This window comes from Hippopotamus amphibius, chromosome 6 (genome assembly GCF_030028045.1).
Source record: "Hippopotamus amphibius kiboko isolate mHipAmp2 chromosome 6, mHipAmp2.hap2, whole genome shotgun sequence".
Lineage (NCBI taxonomy): Eukaryota > Metazoa > Chordata > Mammalia > Artiodactyla > Hippopotamidae > Hippopotamus > Hippopotamus amphibius.
The window spans coordinates 2231778-2244241 of NC_080191.1; the positions used below are offsets into that span (position 1 = coordinate 2231778).

At 50.9% G+C, this 12464-nt stretch overlaps 1 protein-coding gene across 1 annotated transcript; it reads left to right on the forward strand.

Annotated features, from left to right (window-relative positions):
* Positions 1 to 1868: 1868 nt before the first annotated feature.
* Positions 1869 to 3438, forward strand: TTLL2 (tubulin tyrosine ligase like 2). Its single transcript, XM_057740251.1, is given in 2 exon segments — positions 1869 to 2179; positions 2181 to 3438. Coding segments are annotated over 2 exon segments (1569 nt in total).
* The last annotated feature ends 9026 nt before the right edge of the window (positions 3439 to 12464 follow it).

Genomic DNA, 12464 nt, shown 5'->3' on the forward strand with positions numbered 1-12464 from the left:
TTGCATCTTTCCTTCCTTCTTTCCTTCTTTCCTTCCATGCTTCCTTCCTTCCTCCCTTCCTTCCTTCCTTTTGTTGACAAAAATTCAATCAACTATCAAGTTAAAAAGAAAAAATAAGGGGGGGATTTTATTTGAGCCAAACTGAGGATTATAACCCAGGAAGCTCTGCGAACTGTTGCACCTGTTAGAAGTCGAAGGCACCGTCATGTACATTTTTGAGACAAGGGATCGTACATCAAAAGGACACACCGATATTTTACATAAAGTTCACCAGGGATGCAGGTCCAGGTAAATACATGCAGAGTGAAGAGCAAGTCACCATGACCCCCCACAGAGCTGGGAAAGAACACTATTGTTTTGAGAAGTTACATTGCTGGTGTCAGAAGAAAGACAGAAGATTGGTCTTCACCGTTGAGCAGGTGCTCCCATCTTTGAGGTGCTCTGGTTAACGTGTAATACAGATGCACGTGGCCCAAAACCAGAGAATTTTATGTTTAATTTTCTCTTCCTGCCTTAAATATGAATTTTATTTCATCACCTTCTTCCTGCTTTTCCTTCCTTCCTTTCTTGTCCAAACTGGCCCCCCCGAAAGTACAGTATATGTCACAATTTACTCCATTTACATCAATCAGAATCTCCCAAATGCCACAGAATTTCCATCAAACAAACCATTTATGTGGCTTTATGTGATAAATTATGTGTGAAGAATACAAATAGCGTCAAAGAAACAAGTCAAAATTGCCTGAACTTAGAATTTTTGATGAGTGCATTGGTTTCAGACTTTGGAATATCGACTTTTCCCCCGAGAGGTTGCGACTATTTTTACTTTTTCTAGCTCATAACGAAACCTCATGCTTCATCGTCGCTTGGGGGTTTTCCCAAAGATGATCTTGTTTTCTTTCTTTGAAAGTTCAGAAAAATGTTGACTCTTCATTTTCTGTTTATCTTGTAAAATGTGAGGTGCAACCTCAGGTAATCACTGCTATTGCAGAATGACTTTTTAAAGCCTCAAATTTTCCTTCTCAACTCTTTCTTGACCTGGTTGGAGGGAACCAGGCCTCTGAAACACCTCCGGGCCCAGGGACGATGAGGTAGCCCTCGGAGACCAGCTCAGGGGTCTGGCTCACGCTCCTGAAACTTCTCAGGCCAACACTTGCTAACCACATAACACCATCGTTTCCAGCTTTTTACACATGCTCAAATTCATTTAACTGTGGAGAGTCTGACACTTTTTTATTCTAAATAATGCTCACTTTGTAGGCCAACAGAATCCACTGCAGCTATGGGGCTACAACAGAGCGGCCGTCGGGAGTGCTGGTGGTGTAATTGCAAACACGTTTAACTTGTCCTAACAGAAGGAAATGCGCAGGTGAGTTCAGAAGAGAAGGGCGCTGGGAGAGGTGGGTCTGTCTTTGTAGAGGCAGCAGAGAAGGGCATATCTGTGCAGAGAGGTGGGTGTCCAGCGAGACTGGATAACGGGAGGGAAGGCACAGACCACACAGGCAACCTTACGACGTGGACGCTTATGTGAAAGCTCCACTAGAGTGTCATCTCTCAGCCCATCCTCTTTATATAGATATATGTTTAACTGAAGTATAGTTGATTTACAATGTTGTGTTAATTTCTGCTGTATAGCAGAGTGACCCAGTGATACACATACACACATTCTTTTTCCATTCTTTTCCATTACGGCTTATCCCGGACACTGAATATACTTCCCTGTGCTCTAGCAGTAGGACTTTGTTGGTGTCCACTCTGTATCATAACAGTTTGCATCTGCTGACCCCAAACTCCCTGTCCTTCCCTCCCCCACCCCCTCCTCTAACGCTTTTCTGATCATCAATTTCTAGAAAAGAAAAACTTACCTGATGGGCGAAGCTGAGCCCTCGGGGGCCACCCTGCAGCCACGGGTGTTCCGGGTTGACGAGACCACCCCGGAAGTGGTGCAGAGTGTCCCCCTGGAGCGGGGCCGGAGTAAGATCGACCAACGAGAGCAGAACGTGGAGGACTGGAACCTGTACTGGAGGACGTCCTCCCTCTGGAGGGCAGAGCACGTCAACGTCAGGCCCTGGCAGTGCCTGAACCACCACCCGGGCACCACCAGGCTCACCAGGAAAGACCACTTGGCCCAACTCCTGAGGCACCTGAAGCAGCTGTACGGTCCCCCCTCTATGAGTTCATCCCCCCACGTTCGTCACGCCCAGCAACGACGGCAAGTTCGTGGCCAAACACGTCGAGGAGAAGCAGGCGCTGGGCGCCAGGCACAGCTACTGGATTTGCAAGCCTGCAGAACTATCCCTAGGGCGAGGAATCGTCATTTTCAGTGACCTGAGAGACTTCATCTTTGCCGACGCCTGTGTCGTACAGAAATACACCTGCAACCCTTTACTGGTCGGGAGGTGCAAATGTGACCTCCGCGTCGACGTCTGTGTCACCGGCTTCACGCCCTTGACCATTTACATTTCTCAGGAAGGCTTAGTGCACTTTGCCACGGAAAAGTTTGACCTCAGGGATCTGCACAACAGTTACTCCCGTTTGACCAACAGCAGCATCAATAAGTCCAGGGCCTCGTACGAGAAGATCAAAGAGGTGGTCGGCGGCGGCCGCACGTGGACCCTGAGCTGCTTCTTCTCATACCTGCGGAGTTGGGGCGTGGACGACCTGCTTCTGTGGCAGAAAATCAGCCACGTGGTCATCCGCACGGTGCTGGCCATCGCTCCCTCAGTCCCCTTCGCAGCCGACTGCTTTGAGCTCTTTGGATTTGATATTCTGATTGATGACAACTTGAAAGCCTGGCGGTTAGAGGTCAGCCACAGCCCGGCCCTGTCCCTAGACTGTCCGACGGACGTGTCCATGAAGAGGAACCTTATCCGTGACACCATCGAACTGGTTCACTCACACGGTCTCGGAAATGAGAGGAAGGAGAGCAGCGAGGCTGCCGACGGAGGCTCCAGGGTATCCCTGGCTCAGAAAGAGAAAGGTCGGCGCGGCAGCCTTCCTTACGCGTCTCTCCTACAACTCAGGAGCAGGAGAACGTCCAACAAGGACACGTCTGCGGCGAAGAAAGAGGCAAGAACGTGCCCTGGAAATAAGCAGACCTCCCAGCCTGGAGAAACGCTGAACTGGGAGAAGGACGTACTTCTATCAACAAGGGAGCCTCCCAAAAGCAGACTGAAGTCCAAGGCCAGACACCCGCCCCACAAGGCCTTCATCCAGTCCTGCAGCCACACGCCTGGCATCTCTCTGCACGGCCCGCCCGACAGCCGCCGGGCACCCGACCCCCGGGCAGGCAACTTCGTTCTCATTTTTCCTTTCAATGAAGCGACTTTTGGGGCTTCCAGGAATGGACTAAATGTCAAAAGAATAATCCAAGAGCTCCGGAAAATAATGAATAAGCAACATTCCAAAGCGGCAGAAAAGAAAACAAAAAGAAAGTAACACGAGTGTTTGAAAGCCAAGGATTCCGGTGCCGGGGAAGGCGGTGGCCCTGCCCCGACTCAATGATGTCCTGGGACTGGCGCCATGGATTTGTACATAAATATAACAGCCCAAGGCAGAGCGGCTGGGGTGTGATCACGTCACATCACATCACTGGTCTCTTTGCTCAGATCTCCCGGGAGAACCCACACGCCCCTTACGTGCACTTGGAAAAGCTTCGTTACAATCATACTGTGCATTTTTAACGTGAACAAAGATTATAACATTTTTAAAGAATTCTTAGGCAAAAACAGTACAAGAAAGGCCAGGGGTTAACTTTTTCTTTTTTAATAGACCATATTTTGTTCACAATTATTTTTGTTGACTTAATGATCAAACGTTCACCTAGAGTGAAGGGAATTATTGAAAACCTCCCCCCAAAACACCCAGATGACTCTGCTCTCTACGGGTCCTGGTCCCTAAATCGGATAACGGCATCAAATAGCTTCCCACCGGGGACGTCCGTCAGCCTTATTTGGAAAGTGTCCCCTCTCCGATGCTCTTGTCACTGTTAGATTACCCTCCCAGCATGCAACGTCGGAACCTTCCCGATCAGGTGTGTTACCCTTCCTGCGGGGTGGGAAAGACACAGAAGCTCCACTATTTACTGCAGGCACCATGCTCAGAAGGCAGACACAGAGGTCACGTGGTATATGATTCCATTTATACGAAGTGCCTAGAGCTGGTAAATCCACAGAAACAGAAAGTAGGTTGGTGGTTTCCAGGGGTTCGGCGACAGGGAATGACAGCTAAGGGGCACGGGGTTTCCTTTCTGGCTGACGTGTAAGTTCTGGAAACTACATAGTGGTGATGATTGCACAACACTTGTGAATGTTTTGGAACTAGGTAAGTGTGCTAAGTGTCACTAATGGTAATTTTACATTATGCTTATTTTACCACAACAAAAAAAAGTTAAAGCAAAAAAAAAAAACAAACCAGATAAGCGAGATTAAGTTCCTGTGAATTGGGGTGCACGGTGGGTGACGCAAGTGTAGAGCCAAACTCTAGGAACTGCGACCGTCCCCGTCGAGGTGACGACTTCCTGAGACTCGGTGCACATGGAGGGGCTTCTGAAGCGGCTGATGAAGTTTTATTACTTGACCAGGATGGTTCAGAAAAAAAGAGAGAGAAAAAGGAAGTTCCCGCAGGTTTAGGCATGAGGCTGTGACGTGTCTCTTGTTCGTTGCCTGTTTCCAGGCATCTGTACCGTTCTTGCTCCCACCTTGTTCCAGGGAAGATTTGAAGGAGTCAAGCACGTAAGTGCATCAGGGTGTCAGCCAGGCTCCTACTCGAACGTTCCCAGCAAATAAAGAAACGCGCCTTTTCCACAAATGCCCGGGAGATCTAACGAGACCAAATCACGCAACGTGCATCACCAGAAACCAGAGCTCAGCGCTCACGCCCCCTCCGTGTTTCCAAATGCTCACGGCTTCATCACGAGCCAGGTCTTGACGGCTCCTTAGATGTGAAAGTGAAGCTTACACAGGTGAGTAGGGCCTGTGTTCTTAAGGAAAGATGATCTTATTTCAGATTCGAAGTTTGGGGGGCAAACATAGCCTTGGGCCATCCAACAGGAAAAACACTCGGAATCTGGGCCGTGTGTGTCTTACAGTAAAACGCAGGCCAATTAAACGGAGATAATAATGGACTAAGAATTTCAAAAGAGACAGGACAACCTTTGTGCACAGACGGTGCTTCAGGAGCACTGATGCCAGGGGTGCGGAGGGAAGAGCACAGACGCAGTCTTGCTGAGGCAGGACAGACAAAACACGAAGTCAGGAGACTTTATGAGAAGGTATGGGAAGTATTTTCTAGAAATACTTGGGCCTCCACTTCCGGGAAGAAAGCGTGGGCGTACATTTTCCTACTCCCCCGCTAAGTACAACTGGAAACCTTGAGCAGGATGTGGAAGGCAAGCAGGGGAAGTCCCTGAACGATGGAAAGGAGGCAGCCTGGCCAGGGACCCCAAGAAACCCGGGTGGGAATGTCGGGGGCTCCTTTTTGGCCTCCTACCTCAACCTACACGCTAAAGGGGCCGGTAGCCCAGCAAGGGAAGTGGACGCAGACCAAAGAGGCCCAAGCCTGCTCTCCAAACAAAGGGCCAGGCACTGAGCAGCTCCAAAAAACGCTGATGAAAGGAATCTGGGACGTGGGTTGGGATCTTCGATTCTGAGAAATCTTTGAGGGACTGGAAGTGTCTTACAGTTGAAAGTGAAGGTTCTTATTTCATTCCTCAGCTGGATTCCATTTCGCGTCGACTCGGGCTTACAGGGAACCAACACGAGAGGAAACAGGAAATCACAACCAGAATCTTCCAGAAGGAAGGCGGGGTGTTCCTGTGACACCGAGGTCACTCTGGGCCCTGTGTGGTACCCACTCCCAAATTCCCCCAGAGCAGAGAGGACAGACACGCTGCAGGCACCTCTGGACAGCAGGCGAGGAGGCCACGGAGGCCCAGACATCAGGGCCCCCCACCCCCAGGCACAGAGCGTGCGCGTGTAGCTGTGGGCTGCCCTTGCAGCCACGTGGGGCCCTCTGTCAACGGTGTCCTCACGCCTTACCCTCAGGACGCCCTCTTCCTCACCCCCTGCGCAGACGTGTGTGTGCTCTTCCCAGTCACCGTCCACCTGCAGACTGGTTGGTGGCACAGCTGACCGTGGGGGCAGCGAGGGAGGCTCACCGGGCCTCTTGGCTCCCTGCAGGGAGGACCAGCCAGGGAGGGATGTGTAAGGTGTAAGCTAAGCTGAGATGCTACTGTCCCTGCTGAGATGTCCCCTCTGGAGCAGGAAAACATTTGAAGTCACATCTTCCCTAGAATGAATCAGGTAGCTGCAGCAGGACAATGAATTGCATGGTGTAAGTGACAGAGACTCAGGCTGGCTCACAGGACAATGGAGACCTATTGTCTCATGTTACTGAGGGGAGATGGCCTCGGGTAGCAGGGGAGGGGCCCCTGTGTGCCCTGCACGACCCCGCCCTCCTCTGGAGGGCTTAGCGTCCCCCTCACTCTGCGTCAACTTATTCTGTTCCTACACTGTTGGCCTTATAAGAAGAGGGAAATAGACACAGACCCACAGAGGGAAGACAGGGTGAGAAGACGGAGGCAGAGACTGGAGGGATGCCGCCACAAGCCCGGTCACCAAGGATGCCCAGCACCCGCAGAGGCTGGAGGAGGCGGGAAGGACTCTCCCTGGAGCCTCCAGGGGGCCTGGTCGACCAGCATCCTGCTTCTGGGCTTCCAGCCTCCAGAGCTGTGAAGGAGTAAATTTCTATTGTTTTAAGCCCCCAGTTTCTGGTAATTTGTTATGGCAGCCGCAAGAAACCGGCGCAGTCTGCCACATACTTTTACATGATTGGTTCCCAGAGAGCAAGGATACTTCCACAACTCTCAGGAGTGGTTAAAAGGCAGGAGAGTCAATTAAAGGGGTCCCCCTGGTGAAGTGTTGACAACTGGAGAATCAGCGCATCATGGAAAATAATAAAGCTGTGCTTAATTGAAGTGTGTATCTATGAATTGAAAATTTTATTCAATAAAAAGGTAATGTAAAATACAGAAAATGGTTATAACACGCAAAATATAATGACACATTTAACTGTATTCCTTTTAATAAGTATGGAATGTGGTTTTCTTCCTTCTGTTGATAAGATGTCTGTCTATAAAGTAGAGACACACACTGTGTCCCTCTGTAGAAGCAGGGAAGAAACCCAGGGAGCCCCGAGAGCTGAGTGCACCCGGAAGAAGTGGGCACTGATGAGAGGCTAAGAAAAACCCTGAGGACGGAGGGCCCACCTACCGCAGCCTTCCTGCCTCTCGGGAGCAGAGCAGCCGGGCAGGCACCGGCTACACCCGGGCACAGGTGGAGAAGGCCAGCAGCTCTGCTCCTGCGTCATGGGGACTGGACGCACATCACGGGAGGCCACACCAGGGAGCCACAGCCGTGAGAGGGTCCGGGCAGGGCTGGCTTCCCCCTAAAGCGCAGGAGGCCCACAACACGTTTATAGCCCACGAAAACTTTTTAATTTTTTTTAATCAGAAGGGGAGAAAAAGAACCCTTAGAAGAAAATGTTTTAATATATAATATTAATATATTCAACTTTACACAAATACAGTAATGAAGCTTAATTTAAAAAAAAAATTTTAATGGAGAAAAGATTCCACCAAGGCAATAAAATCATTGATGTGGCCCTGATACCATGTGGCAAACAACCCAGTGGCAGGGCAAGAATAAAGATGCAGACGTAGAGAACGGACTTGACGCAGGAGGGGAAGGGGAAGCTGGGACGGAGTGAGGGAGTAGCACCAACATATACACACCACCAAGTGTGAAATAGATAGCTAGTGGGAGGCTGCTGCATCACACAGGGGGATCAGCTTGTTCTGTGATGACCTAGAGGGGTGGGATAGGGAGGGTGGGAGGGGGGCTCAAGAGGGAGGGGATATGGGGATATATGTATACATACGGCTGATTCACTTTGTTGTACAGCAGAAACTAACACGACAGTGCAAAGCAATTATACTCTAGTAAAGATCTGAAGAATAAAATAAAATAAAATAAAATATAAAAACAAACCTTTTGAGAATGGCATTAACGTAAAATTGCAAACATGTCACTGGAACAAGTCAAGTTCAACTGTAAAAAGTTTGGTACGATGATCAGTGACTTGTTTTAAAGCACGAGGTTGGGGGAGGGATAACCAAGTGAATAACACTGTTCCCTTGCCCACGGCTAGTCTCGAATGAAAGGGCAAAAAATACAAACGACTACCAAAAAACATCAGCATAAACATAGTGACAGCTCTAGGAAGGTACAAACATTAATTATAGACTAATGAAAACATAAATAAGGTGATAGAATAGATTCAAAGAGTAAGTACGTTTAAGGAGGGTAATTAATCACGTGGCTTTGTCTTTTGTGTCAGGTGGTTTGTTCAAAACAGTCATCATACAAAACCTAAGGTTGTATGTTTCAGTATTTACGAAAATGTAACCTAATTAGAATCAGTCATTAAATGCTCAAGAACAAGCAGCTCAAAGTTGAGTTTAACAACCCAATCAAAAATATGGGCAGAAGACCTAAATAGGCATTTCTCCAAAGAAGACATACGGATGGCCAAGAGGCACACGAAAAGCTGCTCAACATCACTAATTATTGGAGAAATGCAAATCAAAACTACAACAAGGTATCACCTCACACCGGTCAGAATGGGCATCATCAGAAAATCTACAAACAGTAAATGCTGGAGAGGGTGTGGAGAAAAGGGAACGCTCTTGCACTGTTGGTGGGAATGTACATTGATACAGCCACTGTGGAGAACAGTATGGAGGTTCCTTGAAAAACTGAAAATAGAGTTCCCATATGACCCAGCAATCTCACTGCTGGGCCTATACCCAGAGAACACCATCATTCAAAAAGACACATGCACTCCAGTGTTCATTGCAGCACTATTTACAATAGCCAGGACATGGAAGCAACCTAAATGTCCATCCACAGATGAATGGATAAAAAAGATGTGGTACATACATACAATGGAATATTACTCAGCTGTAAAAAGCAAGGAAACTGGGACATTTGTAGAGACGTGGATGGACCTAGAGACTGTCATACAGAGTGAAGTGAGTCAGAAAGAGAAAGACAAATATCGTATATTAACACATATATGTGGACTACAGAAAAATGGTACAAATCAACCGGTTTGCAAGGCAGAAATAGAGACACAGATGTAGAGAACAAACATATGGACACCAAGTGGGGAGAGCGGGGAGGGTTGGTGGGGAAAGAATTGGGAGATTGGGATACCAAATTGTACACTCTAAATATATGCAGTTTATTGTCTGTTAACTGTATCTCAATAAAAGTGCTTAAAAAAATTAAAAAATAATAAAAAGTTGAGTTTAATACATTGGGCATTAAAGTATCAGCTCCTGTGACTTCAGCCCTCCTCGTTCAAAGCTGCTCCGAGGGTAAAGAACCAGCCACGACCAGAGTCTGTGCTGACCCTGGCCATGCCCTCGGCCCACTTGTCTGCGCCAGAACGAACTTCCAACACCTCCGGGCACCCCTGACAGAGCTGGGGGGTCAAAGAGGAGACGATGAGGAAGGCCTGATGTCCACCCCAATTTGCTCTGGGCCCGGGGGCAGGGGACACAGGTCAGCAGGTCATGGGATCACGGAGGACATGGGGGGAGCCGGCCCCATGCCAGCGTGGGTGGGCCGAGGCGTCCTTCCAGAGAACTGGTGGCCGCACTGGCCTCTGAGGGACAGCAGTGGTGACCTGGATGAAGATGGGGCAGGTCCTGAGGGAAGGGTCTGTCCTGGGCGGGGGGAGGCGGCGGGGCGCAGAGTGGGCTGTGGCGAGGCGGCAGGGGGACCAGGGAAGGGCAGGCTGGGCAGGGCCTTATGAAGCCCAGGGCCACACTCTGAACACGCACCTTTTCCTTTAGGGAGACGTGGCACCGCGGAGGACTCTGCGTGGAGGGGGAGGGGGCGGGGGCCAGGGGCTCTGTCCAGCAGCCCCTCCCTCTCCAGCCTCGCAACATCCCGGGCGGTGCAGGTCACATGCTCAGGCAGGATGAGGTGGAGAGTCGTTGAGTGGCCTTCCCAGGACCGCGCTGGACAGGGGCCTGGGTGCTCCCGCCTGGCTCCTCCGTCAGCCCCTCCCTCTGGCGCACGCGGCGGCTCGGCCGCCTTCCCTGAACGCCCGTGGTCCTGTCCTGGGAGGCCGTTGATGCTCCTCCCCCCAGCTCTACGTGCTGCAGATGCGTGGACACGCCCCCCTGCTCAGAGTCATCAGATTCCACATGCAAGTAAGAGCTCAGAGGAGAAGTAAGAACTAGATGTAAAGCTCATTCTAGCTTTTGGGGAAGCAGAAAGAAATATCTCTATGAGCTTGTTCTGATTCCCGATGGGCTGGGAGGCCCACCACACACAGGCCTTCCCAGTGGACCTCTTATTCTGGTCAGCAATCTCACACGCGTGGCTCTCGGGGCGTGTGCCACGGATGAGAGTTCATGCAACTGCCGGTCAGGCGGATTGTCTGGTGTGTGAACACGGTTTGCCCACAGAACGGTACATACGTTCTTCCCCTGGTCTCCACAAATAATTAGAAGCCCTTTTGCTCAGTAGAGCGGTGTTCTGTTTTGTTTGCTTTAATGAAAATTTTCAGGATAAGCCAATTTAAAACAGGCAAAGCAATAAGCAAGTTTATTTTTTCAGCCACATCAGAAGCGGCTTTTCAGCAATGGGCTTCTCTGTTACATCTGACAAATGACCTCACCTCCTGCTAGCTGTCCCCTGGACAGAAAAGGCCTCCATCCAGGGGGATTGCAATTGAAGGCTTTGATTTTTGCTTCAAAGTCAGGACAACACGTTATTCTTGAGTTACTTCAAAAAGCATCATCTCTCTACGGAGGCTATGCGGTGCGTGCACGACACGTTTCAGGAAGGAAGTGATTCCTGGTGCCCACAGATTATATTTTATTACCATCACAAACAACAGGAGTACATATAAACATCTTGTAAGACTTTTCAGGAAATTACTCCTTCCTTCTGTTTTGGGACTCTCTATTTTAGTATAAAAATCAGCTACATGACAATTTGCTTCCTATGCTCTAGGCTGCCCGCAAAACAACCCAAGAAGTAAGTAGCTGGTCATCGCTTTGACTTTGAGATTTTAAAAATGCAGAGTTTCAGAAGGTGGCTTACTGCTGCGCAGTGACAGGCTGTGGGAGCCAGGTCACTCAAACCCTGGGTCAGGCTCCCCGGGGGTTCTCCTTTAGTGACGTGAACTGTCTCCCCACCTGGCCCGGCAAGGTCATGGGCACTGGTGCCTTGAGGGTGACGGAGGGGATGGTCGGGCCGAGCTCGTGTCGTTGAGGACGAGAGGGCCGGGGCAAGCAGCAGGCAGAGGAAGGGGAGCCCGGCGCCCGGGGGAGGCTGCCCACCACGAGGCAGAGCTGGTTCTTGTGATGGGCAGAGAGGAAGCGGTCCTGCCGGGGGCCCTGGGGTCATTCCTTGTGAGCCTTCTGTTCTCTGGTTCGTGTTGACATAACCACCTTCCCAAGCAGGAAACCCAGGGACTCGGGTGTCTCCTTCTGTATATTTTCTGGATGACTCGGGTAGTCCTAAAGTTTTGTGTGGTTCTCTATCATTTGGGGCAGTGAACATTAGCTGTTTGTTTCTTTTTCAGCAAAACAATGTAGTTGGAAGGTCACACGTAATATTATGTTTTGTGGGAGGAGCTACTTCCTGTCCAGGATGATGTTTCCAGCCTCGTCCTTGACCTTCACTCTCCCAGAGGCATACTTGGTTTCCTGGCGGCCGTTGCAATACACGGTCTTGACGGTGCCGTCGGGGTGCTCCCTCCTCTTGAACCGGGCCGTGTGGACCTCCCTCTGCCCGTTGCTGAGCACGATGGTCTTGTCGCCGTTCCTGGAGGAGAAAACACCCTTGTGAGTGGCCAGCGCTTCCCGCGCCCACGCTCGTGGGGCTGAGGGTTGTGAGCCCCCAGGCCTGACTCCCCATGCCCGAGCCTGGCAGATGAGGGTGTAGATCGTGCAGAGACCGCAGCGGCGAAGGCGCGTGTGGGGTCAGGGCGCAGACAGGAACTCAGCAGGGCTGAGCCAGGGCCCCGGGGAGAGGGCCGGGAGAGAGGGCCGGTCGATCGGGGCTGATCCTGCGGAGTCTCAGGTGCCGCGCTCCACGCTCCTTCTCAGAGGAGGAAGGAGAGGTTGCAGGACCTCACTCGGGCAGTGACAGGAACGTGACGTGGAGTCCTTCGGCCGCTGTGAGGGGGCCGCGGCGACAGGAGCGGGAAGAGGCAGGGCACGCAGCCCGCTACCCTCAGGGGCCCCCGGGCTGCCGGCGGGGGTGGGAGGGTGGGGAGAGGAGCGGGAGAGGCTAAAACCGCTTCCCAGACTCGGGCGTCTGGGGGAGGAGGATGCCCCAGGGTTTCTGCACGCCCCGCATCTGGAGAGCCCTTCCTCGGTG